Source organism: Heliangelus exortis, chromosome 5 (assembly GCF_036169615.1).
Source record: "Heliangelus exortis chromosome 5, bHelExo1.hap1, whole genome shotgun sequence".
Lineage (NCBI taxonomy): Eukaryota > Metazoa > Chordata > Aves > Apodiformes > Trochilidae > Heliangelus > Heliangelus exortis.
The window spans coordinates 8,013,620-8,032,951 of record NC_092426.1 but is presented as its reverse complement, the minus strand read 5'-3'; the positions used below and the strand labels follow the sequence as shown (position 1 = coordinate 8,032,951).

Sequence of the window (19,332 nt, the reverse complement as noted above, 5' to 3'; positions counted from 1 at the left end):
AATTTCACGACCTGAAAGCGTGTCACCTTTCCTCTCATCCCCAGTTTTCTTATTAGACAAAAAATACAAGCCTTTTCCTGCACTTTTTTCTCCTCTAGCACTGGAAGTCACTGAAAATTAACATTCTCACTCCACTATTTACAGACTTGTGAAGGAGCTGACAGAGGGGATGGCTCCAGCTTGTTTACCCAGAACATATGGAGAAGGGTTGCTCAGTTACCTAGTAGTAAGTAGTGTCTATATTTGCACTAGTTCACACCAGGAGCATGCTTTTTAAGTGAACTGCCTGATCATTACTTTTGACAGTGTGCTGGTTCACATCACAAAGATAGTTTGGAACAAAGAAATTAGTTTCCTTTTAGGTTAAACTAAGGTAATGTAAAACACTGTATGCCAGGAGCACACCTAATGTGTTCCACCTGCAAAGAGGCATTCAGTCCACAAGAACAGACTAGAGCAAGTCTAAAATTAAAAAATAAAAACATCTTTTTAGTATGGATTTTGGGTTTTCAATGCCACTTTCATCTACTTATCTAATTTGTCTCTGCTACCTACTATTGTAGACACAGGTTAAAGCACTACATTATTTTACTTTCAGTACACCTGTTCACATCCTCCTGGAAGCAGCATCCCCATTTAGGATGCTCTGTGCCTTTCTACCCACTAACCACCCAAACAAGCAAGTGCAGACTGTGCCTCAGTTTCTTGACCAATACAGAAACAAAACATGAGATTCTTTTTCCATCTAACTTTATGTGTCCCTTTGAAAAATACTTGCCAACAACCCCAGCAGACCTGCCACTAGGATATAAAATAATAAATGCATACCACTGATGGTAACAGGCAAGGTAACTTACATAGTCCTCTACAGCCTTTCAGTAACCTTCTTTGAGATGCCTCACCAGAACTTCTTATACTCAAGAATGAGTTTACAAGAACCACCACCTTTTTTTTTTTTTTTTTTTTTTAAGCTTAGGCAGAGTTCCTCAATGCTGATGTTAACCATGTTATCCACTCAACTGTCATGAAAACACAAGCAAGAGATTAGTCATACTGCTAGGCCTCCCTACTGAAAAGGGCAGGAAGACTATGCAAGCCTTTAATTTTTAACAGAGAATCTCTAAAACACTGCTATACCCCCAACACTCCAGGTAGTTTTGGTTCATCGTGCAATTCAGGCTTTTGCTCCTAAATCTTTGTATAGAAACTACCAAAAAAGAACTGAGCAGGTTGTGGGTCTTACAGTGACAGACTAAAGGAGCAAAACCATTTGGGAGAGGCCAACAGCATCTGCAGGCACTGCTGGAAACAAGAAATCAGCCTCTCCAGCAGGGCTGAGGGGGAATACCAGGACTGCAAAAAGCATGGCATTTGGGAGGAAGTTGGAGAAATGTTTCAACAGAACAAACATAAGATATGTGATTAAATAAAAACAGAGAAGTCATAGGCCTTGGAAACCCAAAATTTTGTCCCATACAGTAATTCTTGAGTAAAACCATTCCAAACACAGAGTATACAATCACTTTAAAAAAAAAGTATACACTTTCTTGGATTACTATTAACAATCTCATTTCTAATTCATTTCAGTTGCTCTACACACTCTAAGGACATTTTTATCAGAGTTCTGTGAAGCAAGACTTGCATTTCCCAAGAGATAACCTAGATCCTACCATAGCTTCAGAAGCTGAGCAGTGTTAAGAGATTTGACTCCTTTTGTTTTGCTTCAGAGAGAAATTCAAACATTCCAAAGCAACAGGAAAAGTAGAAAGACTTCAGAAAATACCACCCTCCTGGCAGGAATATGACAATGTAGGCCAGACACAAGGCGTATCTGGACTTCTGCCAAACTCACACCACTCTGGATCACAAGGAAGTGCAGGATTTAAGCCTTTAAGCCCACTGACAGTTTGAGTGGTACAAAACATCTCAGATCAGCAGTTTTAATCAAGGAGGGGAACTGTCGGTTGTGGTTTCTCTATATTCAACTTTGATAGTTCCATAAGGTGACTGAGCCTAAGCCAGTTATAAGTCATTAGATCAAACTTCATTCTTTTCTAGACAGCTAATGGAATTTAAGTATTTAAAATGACACAGACACCCAAAAAGCACCAATCATGGCTTGGCACTATTGTGTCTTGAACAATCCTTCCTACCACTCTGCACTGACAAAGTCAAACACCAAGACCATTTGGCCTGCCACTGATGGCTAACAACAAAAAAAAAAAAGTTAGTGGCCAAACACTTTGAGCCTAGGTATGGGTAAAGGGATGCTTTTAGGATTGCACATTCATATATTTGCAGGATTCAGCTAACCTGCTTTTGCTTTCCTGAAGAATGTGATTTTGCTTATTATTCAATAAATTATTATTATACAATGAATAAAAAACAAAAAAAGTAAAAAAAAAAATATATAAAAAAAAAAAAATATATAAAAAAAATATATAAAAAAATATATATAAAATAAAATATATATAAAATAAAATATATATAAAATAAAATATATATAAAATAAAATATATATAAAATAAAATATATATAAAATAAAATATATATAAAATAAAATATATATAAAATAAAATATATATAAAATAAAATATATATAAAATAAAATATATATAAAATAAAATATATATAAAATAAAATATATATAAAATAAAATATATAAAATAAAATATATAAAATAAAATAAATATATAAAATAAAAAATTATTTTTTCAATAAATTATTACTTTTTCTGACCTGTCTCCACAATGACAAAATCCACCACCCAATCCCATCTATAACACAAAATAATTTTGAGGCATCAGGTCATTCGCTATTTTTTTCCCCATTTCTTTGATGAAAGGTTAACAAAAGAAATGGCAAACTTCACAAGATTAACTTCCTCAAAACAAGGGGTACATGAACGACATCCAACAGATGATATACAGTTAACAGCTAATGGCATATCCTTTATTAACAGCTCGTAGTCATTTACCTACTTCTAACATCTGTTTTTGGTTTAACATTTAATCCAAGAACAGCTCTAAATTACATTGGAACAAAGGATGGAGGGCAGCTCCTTGCTCTCAGAGCTGGGTTGAAGCCTCAGAGCCATCGCTTCAGTTGCCTGCATGTTCACACAAGCTGAAGATGGAAACCGTTTTCCAGCTTTTCTATTTATAAATACCACAGCAGATTTTGGCAAACAAGTAGCTATTGGCACTAGTAGATTTCCATACATCTCACACCCATGTTTTTCTCACATTTTCATTTTCTGAATTAAAAGGACACTGTTTTCACCTGTTAAATGACAGTGGCAACTGTCCAAAAACCAGGATGAAGATTATAATTCAATAGCACCAAACATAGCAGTTTCTTTTAAATAACAGCTTCCTTTGTACTGCTGAAGATAAAGGTCATGTCTGTAAGCCTTGCTTATTTTTAGTTCACAGCACAATTTTTCTACAGAAAGTGTTACCCATTTGGGTTAAAAGCTAAATTTCTAATACAGCATAGCAACTATTACAGAATATAGGCTAAAGATACCTGTCTAAACAAGCTCAATCTACTTAATCTCATGTAAAGAGGTAGCTGAGAAATTTCCACAATACTGGAAACAGAGTGGCTGTACAGACAGACCATACTTTTATTTCAACTGCTGATCACAGATCTATCCCTCCAGCAGGTGTTAAGAAAGAAGGTAGATGGCAGATCAACCCATCTGAAACAGTTAAGTCCTTTATTTCTTCCCCAAGTCCTTTCTTTCTGAGATAATCCATCCTACAAAACAGTGAAATTTGTGGTCAAGAGTCATTCTACAGCTTCAACCTTATTTTCATGAGCCTTAAATGGGAGCACCCAGGCTTGTGATGCCAGATGCTTCCTCACATCAGCGATATTCTGTAAGGGAAGGCTTCACTCACAAGACAACTGATTGACAGACATCTTTAAAAAAGGTACCACAGCCACCTAGCCCGTCACCTTCAAGTGTTTTATATTCCTTTAAACTTTCTGCTGCCTCTCCAACTTCCTTCTTCCCAGCTACAACTGGTATCACAAAGAAATGAAAGAGAAAAGAAAACTGCACCATCCCCTCTCACCTCCCCCGAGGAGGGAACAGTTTTGCATTTGCTTGAGCCTGTTGCTTTTTCACCTTTATTCAAAGGCCCCTTGCATTTGGAAAGCAAACATTCGTAGACTTCTAGGACACTATCTAAGGATACTCCCCTTTGATACCCTTACATGAATCCAAATTCATTAGAGTAGGTTCTCAAAGGGAAAAATGTGTTCTCAGAAGGCTCAAGGAAAGGAGAACTTCTTACTCAGGCAGAAGTGATACTGGCCCAGCTTTCAACCATCACCTTTACTTGTAAGCTAAAAAAACCCAGACCAAACAAAAAAACCCAACACCACCACAAAAAAATCCACCACCAACAGCAGTAAGGGCACACAATACTTGAAATCACAAGCAAAATATTTAACTATATAAAAAAAAAAACAAATAACATTAAATAGAAATACTCTCTTTTGAATGATTGAATAAAGGAAGCTGTGCTTTAAACATCTGCCTTGAAAAAAATATTTTAAGGGGAGGTTTTACAGCTCTTCAGAAATGAAACTGTATATGCTCTCTAGTACTGAACTTCATAGCCTGGAATTTACAGCTTTCAGTCAGATCTGAGAGCTACAACACATTAAATTTTCTACAAGTCAGCAGCATCTGATGTTTCAGGGTAGTAAGAAGCCACTTTTTACTAGAATGACTTAAGACTTTGTCACCTGCTATAACCCACTCTCAGAAAATTCAGGCTCTCCAGCTGGGTGGGACTTGTTTGCACATAAGATGCCAGAGCTCACAAGCTGGCACTCCAGCCCCACTAAGCTCTGAGCCCAGCAAAGCTAAGTACCCTGCATCTTATTTCTGCCACTTCCATGATGCAGTAGTTAGTAGGATGCTGATGAAGCAGAAATCCCTTAAACTATCAGAGCTTGCCACAAACAGTATTTGTCATCTCTTGGGGGTCCTGGCAGCCAGTTGAGTTCCACATTCCAAGCAAGCCAATTCAATACAGCTGACAGACAAATCACTGCACAAACCCACTCTTACAATGACACATACAAATCTGAACACAAACTCAGGAACTTCCACATGAACCCAAGCTTGCAAGTAGACCTGTCCTATTCCGTCAACAGCCTTTGTAAAAATAACACCCATTTCCCCTTGACCTACTGTGTTAGATGCCTAAACTTTTAAAAGGAAACATCAACTCCCTTTGCTACCACAAAGGCTACTTCAGGCTTCATCACAAAGATATGGGAACATTTCAGACTCCCAGATTTAGGGACAAAAAGCATTCACTTGAATAGAAAGTTCAAGTTGGGATTGCTACTGTTTTCTCCATTACCACCAAAAAAACCCCTTTTAATTGAAAAACTAATTTCATTATATTTTGGTGTTCAAAGATATATACTGATTACTCTAGCAATAAAAGCATTTCCTAGTTGTGACAGTCCAACAAGCATGTTCCCCTTTTTATTTTGAGGGGAGCAAAATTTTAAAAAGTCCTAAGGATTCTCAAAAGAAAAAACAAACAAACAAAATATTATTCACTTATTTGATAAAGGCATAGCTCTAGATTACATGAAGCAAACCTGTTTGGTCCTATATGTACGAAAAATAGAAGATATTGCAGAACAGTATGAAGTATATGCAGTTTTTACAAATGCAAAATCTACTTCAGATCTATTTCCATGTTTTTTATAGAATTATTTTCATTTTAAAATAGCATTTCAAATAGCAGCAACACAGAGAAAATACTAGAAAGATCAGTACTCATAGGAGAAGATACTCAAACATGCAGACTTACTTGCATTCCCCAGGTGTACTGCAACCCCCATGGAGCAAATTACATCCTTGTTTACATACAGCTGTAAACAGAAAAAGGTTTAGGCATCAGTCTGGGCAGCCAGGTATCCATTAATACAGCAGGAATACAGAACAGCACAGCTAAGGCTCTGTCACTTAGCCTATTTGTTGCTTGTGCAAAGCAAATTACAAACTTTTACCATGTTTCAATAGTTGCTGCTTCCAGGTAGCTTCCACAAAGCACAACCCCCATACAACTGTTTATGAAAAATAACTCCTTGAAAAATTTGCTACTGAATAGGTTTGCAGCAAGAGTGTCAGCACTGAAACATTTAACAAGTACAGTTGTTTTTTTTAAAGCTGGTATAAGGCTGGCATTATGCCCAAAGATACATATATCCTACAAAAATTCTCCCTTCTCATTAATATGCTTTTTGCTTAAAAGGAACAGAAAACAAAAGCAAAAAGCCCTCAACAGAAAGAAGAGTAGGTGAAGTAATTTTAGCACTAATTACTTACCGAGACTGAAGGAAAAACAGATTTGAGTGGTACATTAAAAAGGACACCAACGCCTGAATTTCTGTTCACATAAGAGCTATCAAAAAGCTTTCAGCTTTGCATCCATTACACTTTATTTTTTTCATTTGCAAAAAAATAGTGTTACAAGGCCTTTTTTTCAGGATTAAAGTCTACAACATTAATGATTCAATCACTGTTCAGTAAAATCTTACATTAAAAGATGCAATATACCATCTTGCTCTGAAGTAACACCACTATTGAATATCAATTAGTAAAATGTTTTGCTACTGCAAATCTTGAATTTGTTGTGTACCCTCCATAGCAAAAAGCAACACCAGATCCTGCCCCGAGCTCCACTCTTCACAGTGATGTTTTTTTTCAGATTTGTAGTCAAAGGACAAAGTGTGTGTGTCATAAAATTAATATGCTATGCCACCCACACTACAAAAATGCCTGCTGTAGTTTATTATATATATATTCATGCTAATCTAAAATTAAGTAATACTACCTTGTTTACATTCTTCTCCCATCCAGCCTTCCATGCAGGCTTTATTTCCATTTTGATCACATGTGTAGTGACCAACAAAATCATCTCGAGGACCACAAAATTTATTGCACAGAGCACTGTAGTAATTTTCATCACACTTCACTCTTATTTGTACTTCAAAATGTGCAACAGGACCATTAAATTGCAGCGTCTTCCATCGATCTTCTGGGTTGATCATGCCAGCATGTGCCACTCGTTCTATTAACAAGTTGTCACCTTTTAATAAAAGGTAAAGTCAAGAGGTGGTAAGTTTCATAGCACACATAGCATATAAATTCATATCAAAAGTATTCAACTGGTTAAGAGAAAAACTAGTAAAGAAAGTGTTGAGATGATAAAGATCTACCATAACCGAATTTTCCTTTGCCTTGCAGAGTTCATTACAGGAAGACCAATTTAAAAGTGTCCCAAAGGAAATATTAAAAAACCCTGGAACATAATCCATAGGAAATAGCTTATTTTTCAAGGCAGCCAAACATACCCCACCCACATGCTGACAACCACCAGCTTTATCTTGATCTGAGGCTCTTTTTTACCTCCTTTTTGTTCCTACAAAATTGCAAAATCTGCATAACCTAGTAGCTGAGATATTAAAGTTCTCTGGTCCAAATTTCATGTTAAAAATAAAGCAAAACCATCCTTGATTTGCTGCAAAATTACTGAGCAATAGCAAATCCTCTGGTAGGTTTGCATTATGCACCAAAACTAGCTTTTTCCATTTTATCATTCTCTCCACAGTATAGGCAAAGTACATTTAAAAAGCAATTCATACAACCCTTTTGCAGCAAGTATTTGACACTTTCAGAAGATACAAGTTAACCCAGATTGTCAAGGGGACATTCTCAGCTCTCTATCCTGAATATCCTTAACCTCAGTGGAACCAATGATAAATATGATCACCACTTTAATAGACTCTATAAGCATCCTGCCTTACCCTCAGAGAAAGCAGTAGCACTGCTACTGCCAGGGCTCCCTTAACAGAGACCAAATGTGCACAAACCATTAGCTGTCATGTGGGACAAGAGGATGCTAGGATACAGGACTATGAAACTGTCAAGATATTTTAGTTTTTCATGATTTTGTATTTATGCATTTGATTAGTGATATAGAAGCTTCAGTACTAAGAGAAGAGATACAATTTTAGTCAGTTTCAGTAAATGTTATGAGTAAGCAGAGCACAAGGGCAAGGGTAGACAGTGAGTAACCCCAGTGATGACAGCTTTCAAATGTTGTCACTATTTAAACGTGGTAACATCCTCCTGCAGGAATTTTTCTAGGTGATTCTGCAAGCTGCAGACAGAACTCCAAGCATTATTTCATAACGAGGGAAAGATACAGAAGCTCTATTTACGTACAGGAATTTCATACCTATTTGTGAAACAACTGTAATATTGCCAGCTCAGAGCTTTAGAGTCAATTTTATTGACATTATAAAGGATTCCATAAAACACACGTTAAAAGAAATGAAAAACAAAAAACTTGCAGAGAGCAAAATGCTGTAATGGTCCTGAGACAAAATCTAAACTTCAGATTTCTTATAATATAAAGCATGTCAAGCTGGTAGCAAGCAACACTAAACTATCATTTTAAGCAATAGTGGTTCACCTACTTACTTTCTACAACTCATTAACCTTATTGGTTTAGAAAATAAAACCAAAGGAGTGACTGATTCTCACTTAAGAAGTTACTGACAGCAGAGGCATACTATTCATCTGGTACCAAAACTGCACTTCCTCCTCAGTACATAAAAGGACAAGTGACAATTTTAAGTCACCCCAACATTAAATAAAAAGGAAAGCTAGAAGAAGTAGTGGGCTCTGCAATGCATTTTATCTTAACACATCATCTTTTCAAGCTTGCTTCTATGATAAAAATCTTTCCTCTTTAAATTAAGGAATACTAAACTGAGAAAAGCAGTTTTAATTAAACACTGACAGATTTCCCAACCATTAAGAACTCAATATCTCTCTTTACCATTTAAATTAGTACTGCCATGTATAGGCTATGATTCATGCTTGCCTGGAGTAGTGTGCATAAAGTGTTTAATGGCTGGATAGTACACACTCAAATTTATCCCTGCTCAAATTCCCCCATGTGAACTCCTCTGTCCAGCATCCCAAGGTCAGTAGAAGAATGGACAAGAAACCTGCAAGCTAGAAAAGGATGCCTGCATTTTATTTTTGATTGAACAGAATCTGTCATACTACCTGGCACCATTAAAAGCTTTATGAATAGATTCAATGTCATGTTATTCTTCTCTAATGACTACTGATCTGAAAAGCTATAAACGGAAAGTGCTGAGTAACTGGATGTTCAAGGAATCTGAACAAATAGCAAATATGCATTATAGAGTTATTTTCCAGCTATAAGCAACAAAAGCTCATTTTAAAAAGGCTGCAGCAGCCACTACTATAAAAGTGTTTCCTCAGACTGTATCAGGTGGACTGAAGAACAGGTCCTGAGATTAAAGGACTGGCTTATATGATGAAAATCTTATCACACATCAGGGTAACACAGATTTCTCAGACAGTTAAACAACTAGAAGCAGCATTACAGTATTGCAAATATGCCTATGCAGAACAGTCTTATATTACACGGGGTAGAAAACAGAAGAAAAATCCTTATCTAAAGTGTATTTAACTGCAGACAAGAGCTATGACTACACTTAAATTAGAGCACTGCTCATCAGCAGCTAACTTTTAGAAAAGGTCAGACATTCCCAAGAAGCCCCTCACAGGGCAATACTGGGTGATGCTGGTAGCTGTTGGCAAGGAAACACAGGTAACTTAAGAACTTCATGTCCACAGGAAGAGAGGAGGTACCTTTCTCAGGAAATACACTGCCTTGAGTCTTTCAAGCAACTATTTAAAAAAGTAAAGGGACAGATTTTCATCCTACAGGGCAACATGGAAAGAGGAAGGCAACCACAGTATCCTTGCAGTAAAGATGCAGTCAAATGGCAAGTTACTCCACAGGTAAAGATCCCAGCTTGATTCACTGCAGCAGTGCTGAGTTAGGCATTGCCAAGATCTCTGCTACACAACTAGAAGCTTGCCAAGTCAAATGACTTACCTGGACAGTAACACAAACTGCTGTGACAGATGACAGAGCACAGGCCCCTTTTGCAGGGACTTTTTATCTAAGGCAGTTTCCTCTCCCTTCCTCCACCCCCATGAAGCAAACAAGTTGTAACACTATACTGCCACAAGGTTCCCTCTGATCCAACCCTACTGCACAGAGGGGGGGGAAAAAAGCATGGAAGTAGTTCAGGACTCAGGATTTGAAAGACTCTGAGTTTGTAGTTTGAAGAAAGTACTGGGGAAACATTTGTCCTGGCATACTTGTGATGGGTACTTTGCAGATCTGCTCTGAGCAGATGTCTTGCTTTTGATGGGTGCAAAGAATGAAGGATTCTAGGCCATAGAGGGAAGAATGACAACTGTTCTAAAATCTTCAAGTTGTTCCCTGGAAACCCCTCTTTCCACATTTTTTTGCTTGGGTTATTGTTTGGTAGCTGTTTTTTATAAATACCCACTTGAAAGTTCAAGCAGAAACACACAACCTGCATTTAACTTTCAGCCTTATTCATCCCCATTAAAGGAAAGCAAAGTCTGACTTTGATACTAGTTAATTAGCTTATAAACAGACTCTTGCAATTACTTGGATTCATCTTTCTTACAGCAGCAACAGAAGACACATGTAACCTGACACGGAGATCAGCTCACTATTCAGGATACAATACAGAGTTCAGCTTTCCACTCTCTTCACCCCTCCAGTATGTTTTCTACCTTTTCTCATGCCCTTTCCTGTTCTCTTACATGGGATTTTTTTACTGATGTGTCCATCATCTTAGCACTCTTTTCAGAGGTACAAGAGAAATGTCTCTGTATCTTGACAGATTCACAAGGTAAAACCCTACTGAAAGACTCCCTGCCAAGACAAAGGAAATTAAAGAAAAAAACAGTATCTTCAATACCTAGGAATCTAACATGCAAGTCTAAGCTGCATAAAGGTAAAGCAATAGGTCTCTAATATGGAATCAGTAAATAGACTGCAGAAACATTTACCCAACACTAAGTTCACATGGCAAGCCTTCCAAGTCTCAAATGCAATAACAGCACCTCTCTGTCAGCCTATATTAAAAGGAGTTTAGCAGTTTCTCATAAGAACTAAACTGTAAACTGGCACTTGGATAGACTGCTTTAATTAACAGAAAGTGTTAAATTAAGTAGAGAGCCCACTGGGCCTCAAAAAGTCACTATATATCCTGTTGTCCCAAAGTTCAGGAAAGAATTACATCAATACAAGTAAAAAAAAAAAAGAAGATTTATCACACTATCTTATGAGTTCATCTGCCACCTAGAACTTGGGCATGAATATTCCAAGCTGCTGTACTAATTGCCCCTATGTAATTATTCCTAAGCTAGAAATTATTTAAAGGAATTAACTCCATGTAGTACCCTTTGAACAAAGCATTCAAGAGAATGCCTTCAATGAGTTGCTATGTAGAATATCTAAACTTACTCAAGATTCAGGCTTACTCTGCTCAGCACACAAGATCTCATTTTGAATACCAGGTCCAGCCATTCAAGAAGGCTGTGCACCAACTGAAGGGTTGCAGCAACATGAATTACCAGAGACCTGAAGAAAACATATCTATTGAAAAAGGTTGAAGGAGCTGGTAAGCAAGACAAAAGGAGCTTAATTCTAATAGAGGGCAGGCTCAAGAAAAAACTGTAAACTCATCATTACTTCATATATCACTGGAGATAGAGTGTGTTTAGAAAATCTCTAAGTTTGTCAGAAAAACACAAGTGGGACGATAGTCATCTCCAAGGAAAAGGACCTTGAAAGAAACTCTAACATAGCCTTAACATCAATTGAGCTTTGCCAACTCTTTATACTTGATTCATCTTGATAAGGCTTGTCAGTGAAGTAGCAGAGAATGGAACCCATAATGAGAAACTGCTGATTATTTGGGACATAAATCTTTCCTACCTTAATGTCCAAACACTCATTTTCCTCTACATTCATCCCAGCCAAGATTAAATAGTTTGTCTACAGTTAACCACATTGAAAGTCTGAAGTTCACTTAACACTTGCAGCCAAAAGCATTGATTATTTTAAGACAGGTTTGCAAACCATTACCAAAGAGTAGGTTCAGGTTGGAGTCCTACTTTAACAACAATACAGCAACCATCATCTTCATAAAGTTCTGAAGTATTTACACAATAATTTCCTTCAGCCCTCATCCAACACTGAGCACTAGTTTTTACAGACCAGAAATGCAAAGTAACTTTCAGTACTTGAGGAGAAACAAACAGAAGGAATCATACCACAATTTAGAACAATCAAAACATCAAGCATGGTTCCTTTATACAGAGCAAGAATACTTCTTTATCTGATGATGAAAGGCATTACACAACATGTTATGGATAAACTGAAGGAGAATTAAAAGAGCAACTCTACAGCACAATCATCACTTTTTTAAAAAGGGCCTATCATAGTTTTTAAACTATTTTTTTAAGCATATTGTTAAGAGCCAAGCATTACAACCCTCACTCACTATTGTCCCTTTCTTTTTTTCTCTTGTATCAACAATATTTTTTAACATTTTCTAATCCAAGGTGTCCTGCTTGAATTTTACATTCTCTTCACTTAGATAGCAGGCATGCACTGAGACTGATTTGAAGGAGAGGCTAATTGCAGCACCATCCCATTTGCCCCCTCCCCAGTCAGTGCACATAAGGCACTAAGTGAAAAGTTCAAGTTTTACATAAATACTCACCAGCTCTTGTATCGTTATCCCAATCCCATGCTTCTAATACTAATGTGAACGATCTCTGAAAAGAAACAAGACACCAGTTAGATAGTAATAAAACCCCCTACTGCTACATACCAGGCTTGAACAGTGATTTGGAATCAGCAGATAATAAGAAAGCCAACTGAACACAGTTAAAAATTTCACATCTCTGCTGTCATGTGAAAGCCCTTGAAGGCATCTTCTCAAAAGCATGAAATACAACAGCATTAAAATTGTGGGGCAGAGCATGCTAACACCAAAACAAATACATTAACACCCCCCCTACACACACACACCAAGGACAGAATTATTACTCTTCTCCTCCTACTGCATCTAATTCTCAGGTTTGCTTAGTCACAGAAACTATTTTCAGATGTAGCCCTAAAAGGTTCTGAATGAAGTGAGGGTTCTGAACCTTGGAAAACAGCTAGAACATTTAAGACTTTGAACAACTAAAGACCAAATAAATAAATAAATAATGAAATCACAGCCATCCTCTAGAAAGACACATGAAAGATCAGGATGCAAAACATGTCTGTTTGCCATTCTCTAGAACAGCACATCTAAAGAAGAAACACATGAAAATCTACCCTGTATCCATCCAGAACTTTGACTTCTTTCTTGTGAAAGAGACTGCGTGAAAAACAGACTTTCACAAGATTCTGTGGAAATAAAAATTGTTGAAAGAAGCAATCCCTGGTAGTACACTTTCCCATTTCAGACAGTTTTAAAACTCTTTGGAAAAAAACTTGAAGGTTTTACTTGACTAAAGCAAGGTTTCATACATATTTCTTGGGTTTATGACCCAAGGATAAGGATGTAGGATAGATACCGGTATTCAAATACCACATTTAGGAAAAATGTTACATTCTGCATAACTGTAATGTTTATCTATTTTCCATTTAACTAAAGTAGCTGTCAAACCCTTCAGCTTTGATAACTTCCAACTTGTCCAAGTTAAAATTGAGATTCTCATATATGTTTAAAACCAAGAAAAAAACCTCCAAAGAGTTATTGCACCACTATCCTAAAATCCTCATGTATGCATCTTTATGCTTAGAGGCAAGCCACACAAAAATTGAAGCTCATTAAATTCAGTAAGCCAAGCTTTACCATGCACAGAATTCACAGGTTAAAAGTCTATAAATTCACATGAACCTATGGACATTCATCCAAGAAATTAAGAGATTCTGTCTTTGAAACAGAATTATGTAAAAATTCAGCTATCTTCCACAGGGTGCTAAGGACTATTTTACTGTCACAGTTTTACTTTGAGATAGCTTGTATGTGGTTTATATACCCATCATCTCGCCATCAAGAAAGCTTGATCATAATACCAAAATCTCCTAATTTTGGAACAACAGCAGCAAGCAGTAACAAAACCAAGGTAAATGACTCCAGCACCCTAAACAGAAGGGCTCTAAGGTCCTTCTTGATTACAGCAAGGAGTCGTCTATTCAGAAGTGTGCTTGACTGGGCATGTATTTTAATACTGCCTAGTTATGTTAAAATGTAATCCACAAGATATTCCTTTGTAAAAGATTTCTTCTGTACCTTCAGTCTTCAGTGATATACTAGGGAAGATTTTCTATCAACTGAAACAGATAAAGGCTTAGTAAGCAGTTAGATTACCATCAAGGAAGGAAGGGAAAAGGAAGCTCAGCAGTGACCACAATGGACAGAGGCACACTTGGGCTTGAACTGCTTTCGAAAAAGAAACTGATGGAGATCAGTTCTGGAATCAGATCTGGAAAACTAAAGGCCTCTCTTTTGAGGTATGGCATTATAGCACTACTCAGCTCTACAATTTTTTTGAAAGAAAATGTTAGTAGAGCATTTGAGCAGCTTCACCCTCCAACTCTCTGCTCTCCCCTGCCAAGTCTCAAAATTTAGGGAAGCAGGATAGTGTTTTCAGAATACAGTTGAGTATTACCTGCCACCCCTCTCCTAAACTGCTACCTGAAAAAGAACCATTAAGTGAACAGTGTTAGAAACTAAGTACTATATAGCATTGTTCTAACATTTCCTGATAATTGCTACTCTCAATTTGGGTCAAAATTTTAAGTGTTAACCTAAACACAATTCTGCAAATCAGTGCATGATCCAATGCTCTGTTATTCACCTCCCCTGCTTTTAACTAATCTTCTAACATACCCTTTAGTTTTCCTGCATTCTATTGATTTGTATTAGAAGTTCAAAGCAGTGCTCAAGTGTTTCCAGATGTCCACTTACTCATCTTATGTGCTTGTCTTTCCTATTGCAACTTGGCTGTTGCATCTGACTGCCCACGCAGGGCAAGGCAGAAGAAAATAAGCTGGACCTGCTGTGTTAGGAAAGAGATTGGTCAGCTCTGCCTTCCGAGCACTCTGCTTGAAAGCAGATTTGTATCTCTGCCTAGGATGCTGGGGAATTTTTGTGGCTAGAGCAAGCTTCATGTAATACACTGTACCAGAGGGTGTGAATGAGACCTAAGAGGCATTCTACTGATTTTAAACGTGCTTAAAAGGAGTGACACAGCTCTGGAGACAAATTTGACCATCTAAAGCTGGTATTAACTCTGGAGTTGAAAATATTCCTTTACTGGGACAGCTCACTTGTGCAACTTCCTGTTTTCTACTGACTGTTCCACGTTCACCCTTTCAAACCTCCAAACAGATAAAGCATGAAAGCAGAAGAGAAACTGATTTTTTTGGCCATTGTACCTCTACAGAAAACAGTTATAGTTATCAATCTAACCTGCCATCTTTTCCACCCTTGCAGCTGGTCAGAAACTTTGAAGAGAAATTCCTCTCCACAGCAGCACAATGGATCATCACATTACAATTACTACATCTCAACACAGGAAACATATCCTTAATCTACTGGTTCAGAACCTCCTCTCCCCTCCACCACAAGTCTTGAGCTAGATCCACTTTAATTCTTTTGAATTTTGCAGTTGAATTTCAAAGAAGCAACCATGTTACAAAGCATGTTCACAGCACACTGCAGAGAGCTTTCCAGTTACTGCTCATCTTTTAGAAGTATTTGCATGACTCTCAAAAACATTTATTAGTGGGGAAAGTTTGATATTCATACACTCATATTGTGACCCTGCCCAATAAGTATATATATTGGTGAATATATATAGCTGAATATAAATATATTCAGCTATAAGCTGAATAACAGTAATGGATATATATTCTGAAGACTACTTTTAACTCTCACAGTGGACACTCATTTGATAGAAGTTCTACCAGTGGGTTGCATTTGTCCCACCTGTACTCTTCAATAAAAGTTTAACAGACTACCCAGCACATCTTCTGCAAACATCAGCTGCAAGTAAGTTCTACAGCACAGATGCTTACATCAGATATCTTCCTTAAAATGTACTTCCAGAAAACAGTTACAGAACTTGCATTAATTTAGTTCCTGACCTGAATGTAAGGTCTATCCATACTGGGAATCTTTAAACCACTCACTTCATCCAGCAGTATACTGGCTCTCTGATATATCTTTAAGAAAGAGTCCAGATGCTACTGGCATAAACCAGTGTGTTCAGGTTCCTGCATAAATTTAAGAGAAACTTCGTGGTTTTCAAACAAGTGCCCTAAGAATCCCCCTTAGTTAAAGGGTAAAAATCAGAAGAGAAGCATCACTACACTTCTGCAGAAGAGCAGAACTTCACAACAGAAAAGATCTCTTAGGAGTTAACTAGATATGCCAACCATTTTGGAAAGATACAAATTAAGCCTGTTTATGTTGGTGATGTTGCTTTAGTTGTGTTTTTCTCAGGACTGATGTTGACAAAAGCAACTTCAAAGCATTATTCCCCTGTTTACACTAAACAAAACACTCCCCACACTATTCCTGCGACCTCCTTTCTGGGGAGGGGGGAAACAAGACCTGTAATATTGGTTTGGTGTTGTCTTTTCACAAACTATTACTATTACCTTGATACTTGGAAAACCAATACTCAAAAGGATTTGGGTTGTTTTGGGTTTTTTGAAAAACCAGACATGTCAGACTTTTCATCAAGATGATCAGCCTGGTCAGGGCACTTTCATTCAGGTATAGAACTTATATTCTCCAATTCAAAATCTGAATGAAGCAAAAAGCTAAGGCTGAGTTGAAATCAGTACTTTGTTTTCTGCCCCAATAACAAGCTATTGTGAATCAAAATACTGTTATTCTAACAAAGAATTAATTACATTTCAATAAATGTGACTGGAGATTCTACAAGAAAAAAAACTTCGAGGAAATCAGTTATGAAGTAGAAAAAAGTGTGGCTCCTAAAAAAACCCAGAGCCCACATATCTTCCTGTTCCACAGCCACCCAGTAAACAGTGTCTCATCACCAGTAAGTACCATTTCGGGGGTTGGACTAGATGATCTTTCGAGGTCCCTTCCAACCCCTAGGATTCTATGATTCTAGGATTCTATGATTTCCTTTCAAACCTCAATTGATAGACAATATTTGAATTTGAACATTTCAACCATAAAATCAAGTCAAACAACAGCAACATAACACTATTCTTATTACTAAGTTCTGGAATAAGTCATTACCAATATTTCTTGCAACCATGACAACCAAGTCTTAATCAGCACATTCAATTGACATTTGCTTCCCTATGAAATGTCTGGAAGTGAGGTAAGCAGTGATCTGGGAGGCCTTCCCACCATTTTTCCTTCAGCATCTCTTCCCTGAACAGCTTGTTTGCCATGGAAAAAGCTGACTTATAGGCAAGCATATTCCATTTCCTTCCCTGGGAGCTCACAGCTAGGCAAGTCCTTACAGCTTCCTTGTTAATAAGCCAAAAGCACAAAGGGTGTAAGGCAGAAATGAAGAAAGATCCTGAGGTCCAGGACTCACCTTCAACACAGATGTAAGGGTAGGCAGACAGAACTAGCCTGCAGGCTGATCTTTTAGAAGTAGGTATTATAAAAACATAATGAAGACCTTTACTGATGGAATAAGTGTTTCCTATTTGGGGGGCATCTGGGAAGGGGCCTCGTTCTTGAAACTTGAAGGGTACTTCCAACATTTGCATTGCAAGAACTTTTATAAAGGCAGAGGCAACTCCACCATGCAAACATGAAGATACCCCTCCTCTAAACCCTCATTTTTCATTTGAGAAATTACATTTCACTGGCACAGAAAGTTCCAATATAAAGCCTACCATTTGGAAACCAAGACCAAATAATCCCATTTTGTTAGGAGTGCTGTGGAAGGCCAGGCAGTACTGCAAACATCAGCAGCAGATAGCAAGCTGAAGCCTTCCATTTGAGAGCAATTACTGCCATTAAACTCCTTTTGGCCCAGTCACAAAAGATGATGATGTTTACAAACTCTGGAGCTCTACTGTTGTCTGAGGGGAGCACTTTATGAATTAGCTCCATCTGACAATCTTCAGGAAGTCTGCAAAGCCAGGGAGAGAGAGGGGTATTTTCTGCCATGGTTAATAGCCAACAACTGGCATCTCCACCTACCTGAATTTGAACACTTCATTCCACTCCTCCCCCAAACTAAGCAAACTCAAAACTGGAGGGGTGTGTTCCATGTGTATTCATATGGGGGTGGCAGGGGGAAATCTAGATGTCTAGACTATTAAGACTCATTTATTGCAAAAGGAGCACAAATAAAAACAACAGGTGAATAAGCTAGAGACAAGTCTTGGAGTTAATTTATCAAATTTAACTCCCAGGTAGACTCACCTCCAGTTAAAGAAAATTACCCAGCAACTAGGTGGAAGAATCCTACCAACAACCAGCTGCATGCATCTAAAAGATAAAACTTCAGGGAGGAACTCAAAGGAGTATTACAACATCTATTTTGCAGTGCCCAGCGGTCTGTGAAACAGGAATATAGTGTGCTTCTCTCCAAGGTGATGAAACTACTAGATCAGACCTTACCAGATACTGTATCTACAGGAAGATCTTCAAGTGAAGGTTTGAAGATATTCTGATCTTTCTGTAATTGCAGAATGCAACCAGAGTTTCTCAATATGAGAGGGCCTTGATACATCATGAGACAGCAAACATTTTAGCTGTGGAGTTCTAAAAATCATCTTAGTCACGTATTAGCTTTAGCTAATCCCTGTAGAAATAACAACCCATCTTCACAGACCATACAAGAGGCCAAAATACCATGTCTCTGACAAGACCTCTTCAAGAGAGGACATTAATACAGTCACCTCAGACCACATACAAAGCAAGAGCTGTCTATAGATCCCATCTACACAAGAAGCTAAACCATCAGAAGAAAGACTCCACAACCTTCTCAAAACTTAGCACCAGATAAAAACTCAAAGCAAACATCAATTGAGTCAACCTTGCGACAAATTATACTGTAGAGTTTAAGTTTCCAATACCTCAGTACTGGCCCTAACCTTTACAGCACCCTGCAGCATCCCTGAGTAAATGGGAAGCACACACCTCACTAACAATTTTCACAGTGCCAGAAGTCATTAGCTTCTTATTTAGAAAAACTGCAGGAGATCTGACCCAGCAGTGGTCACATTAGGACTTTCCTATAGAAAAGCTGATCTGTTAGCTACTCTCAGCTCACAGGATATTAAAGGTTCTAAAAGAGCCCATCTCTGTTTTAAAGCAGAGCCTTTCACCATTACATCCACAGTT

At 37.6% G+C, this 19,332-nt stretch overlaps 1 protein-coding gene across 3 annotated transcripts in view; it reads right to left on the bottom strand.

Moving 5' to 3' along the window:
- JAG2 (jagged canonical Notch ligand 2) overlaps positions 1-19,332 on the bottom strand; it is a 68,836-nt gene that overhangs the window by 30,676 nt on the left and 18,828 nt on the right. For all 3 annotated transcript variants that reach the window (XM_071745380.1, XM_071745381.1, XM_071745382.1), the window contains exons 3-5: positions 12,703-12,757; positions 6,876-7,130; positions 5,850-5,910 (exon numbers count right to left, since the gene is read on the bottom strand). In XM_071745380.1, coding sequence (XP_071601481.1) covers positions 5,850-5,910; positions 6,876-7,130; positions 12,703-12,757 — 371 coding nt within the window. The remainder of the gene's footprint in view (positions 1-5,849; positions 5,911-6,875; positions 7,131-12,702; positions 12,758-19,332) is intronic.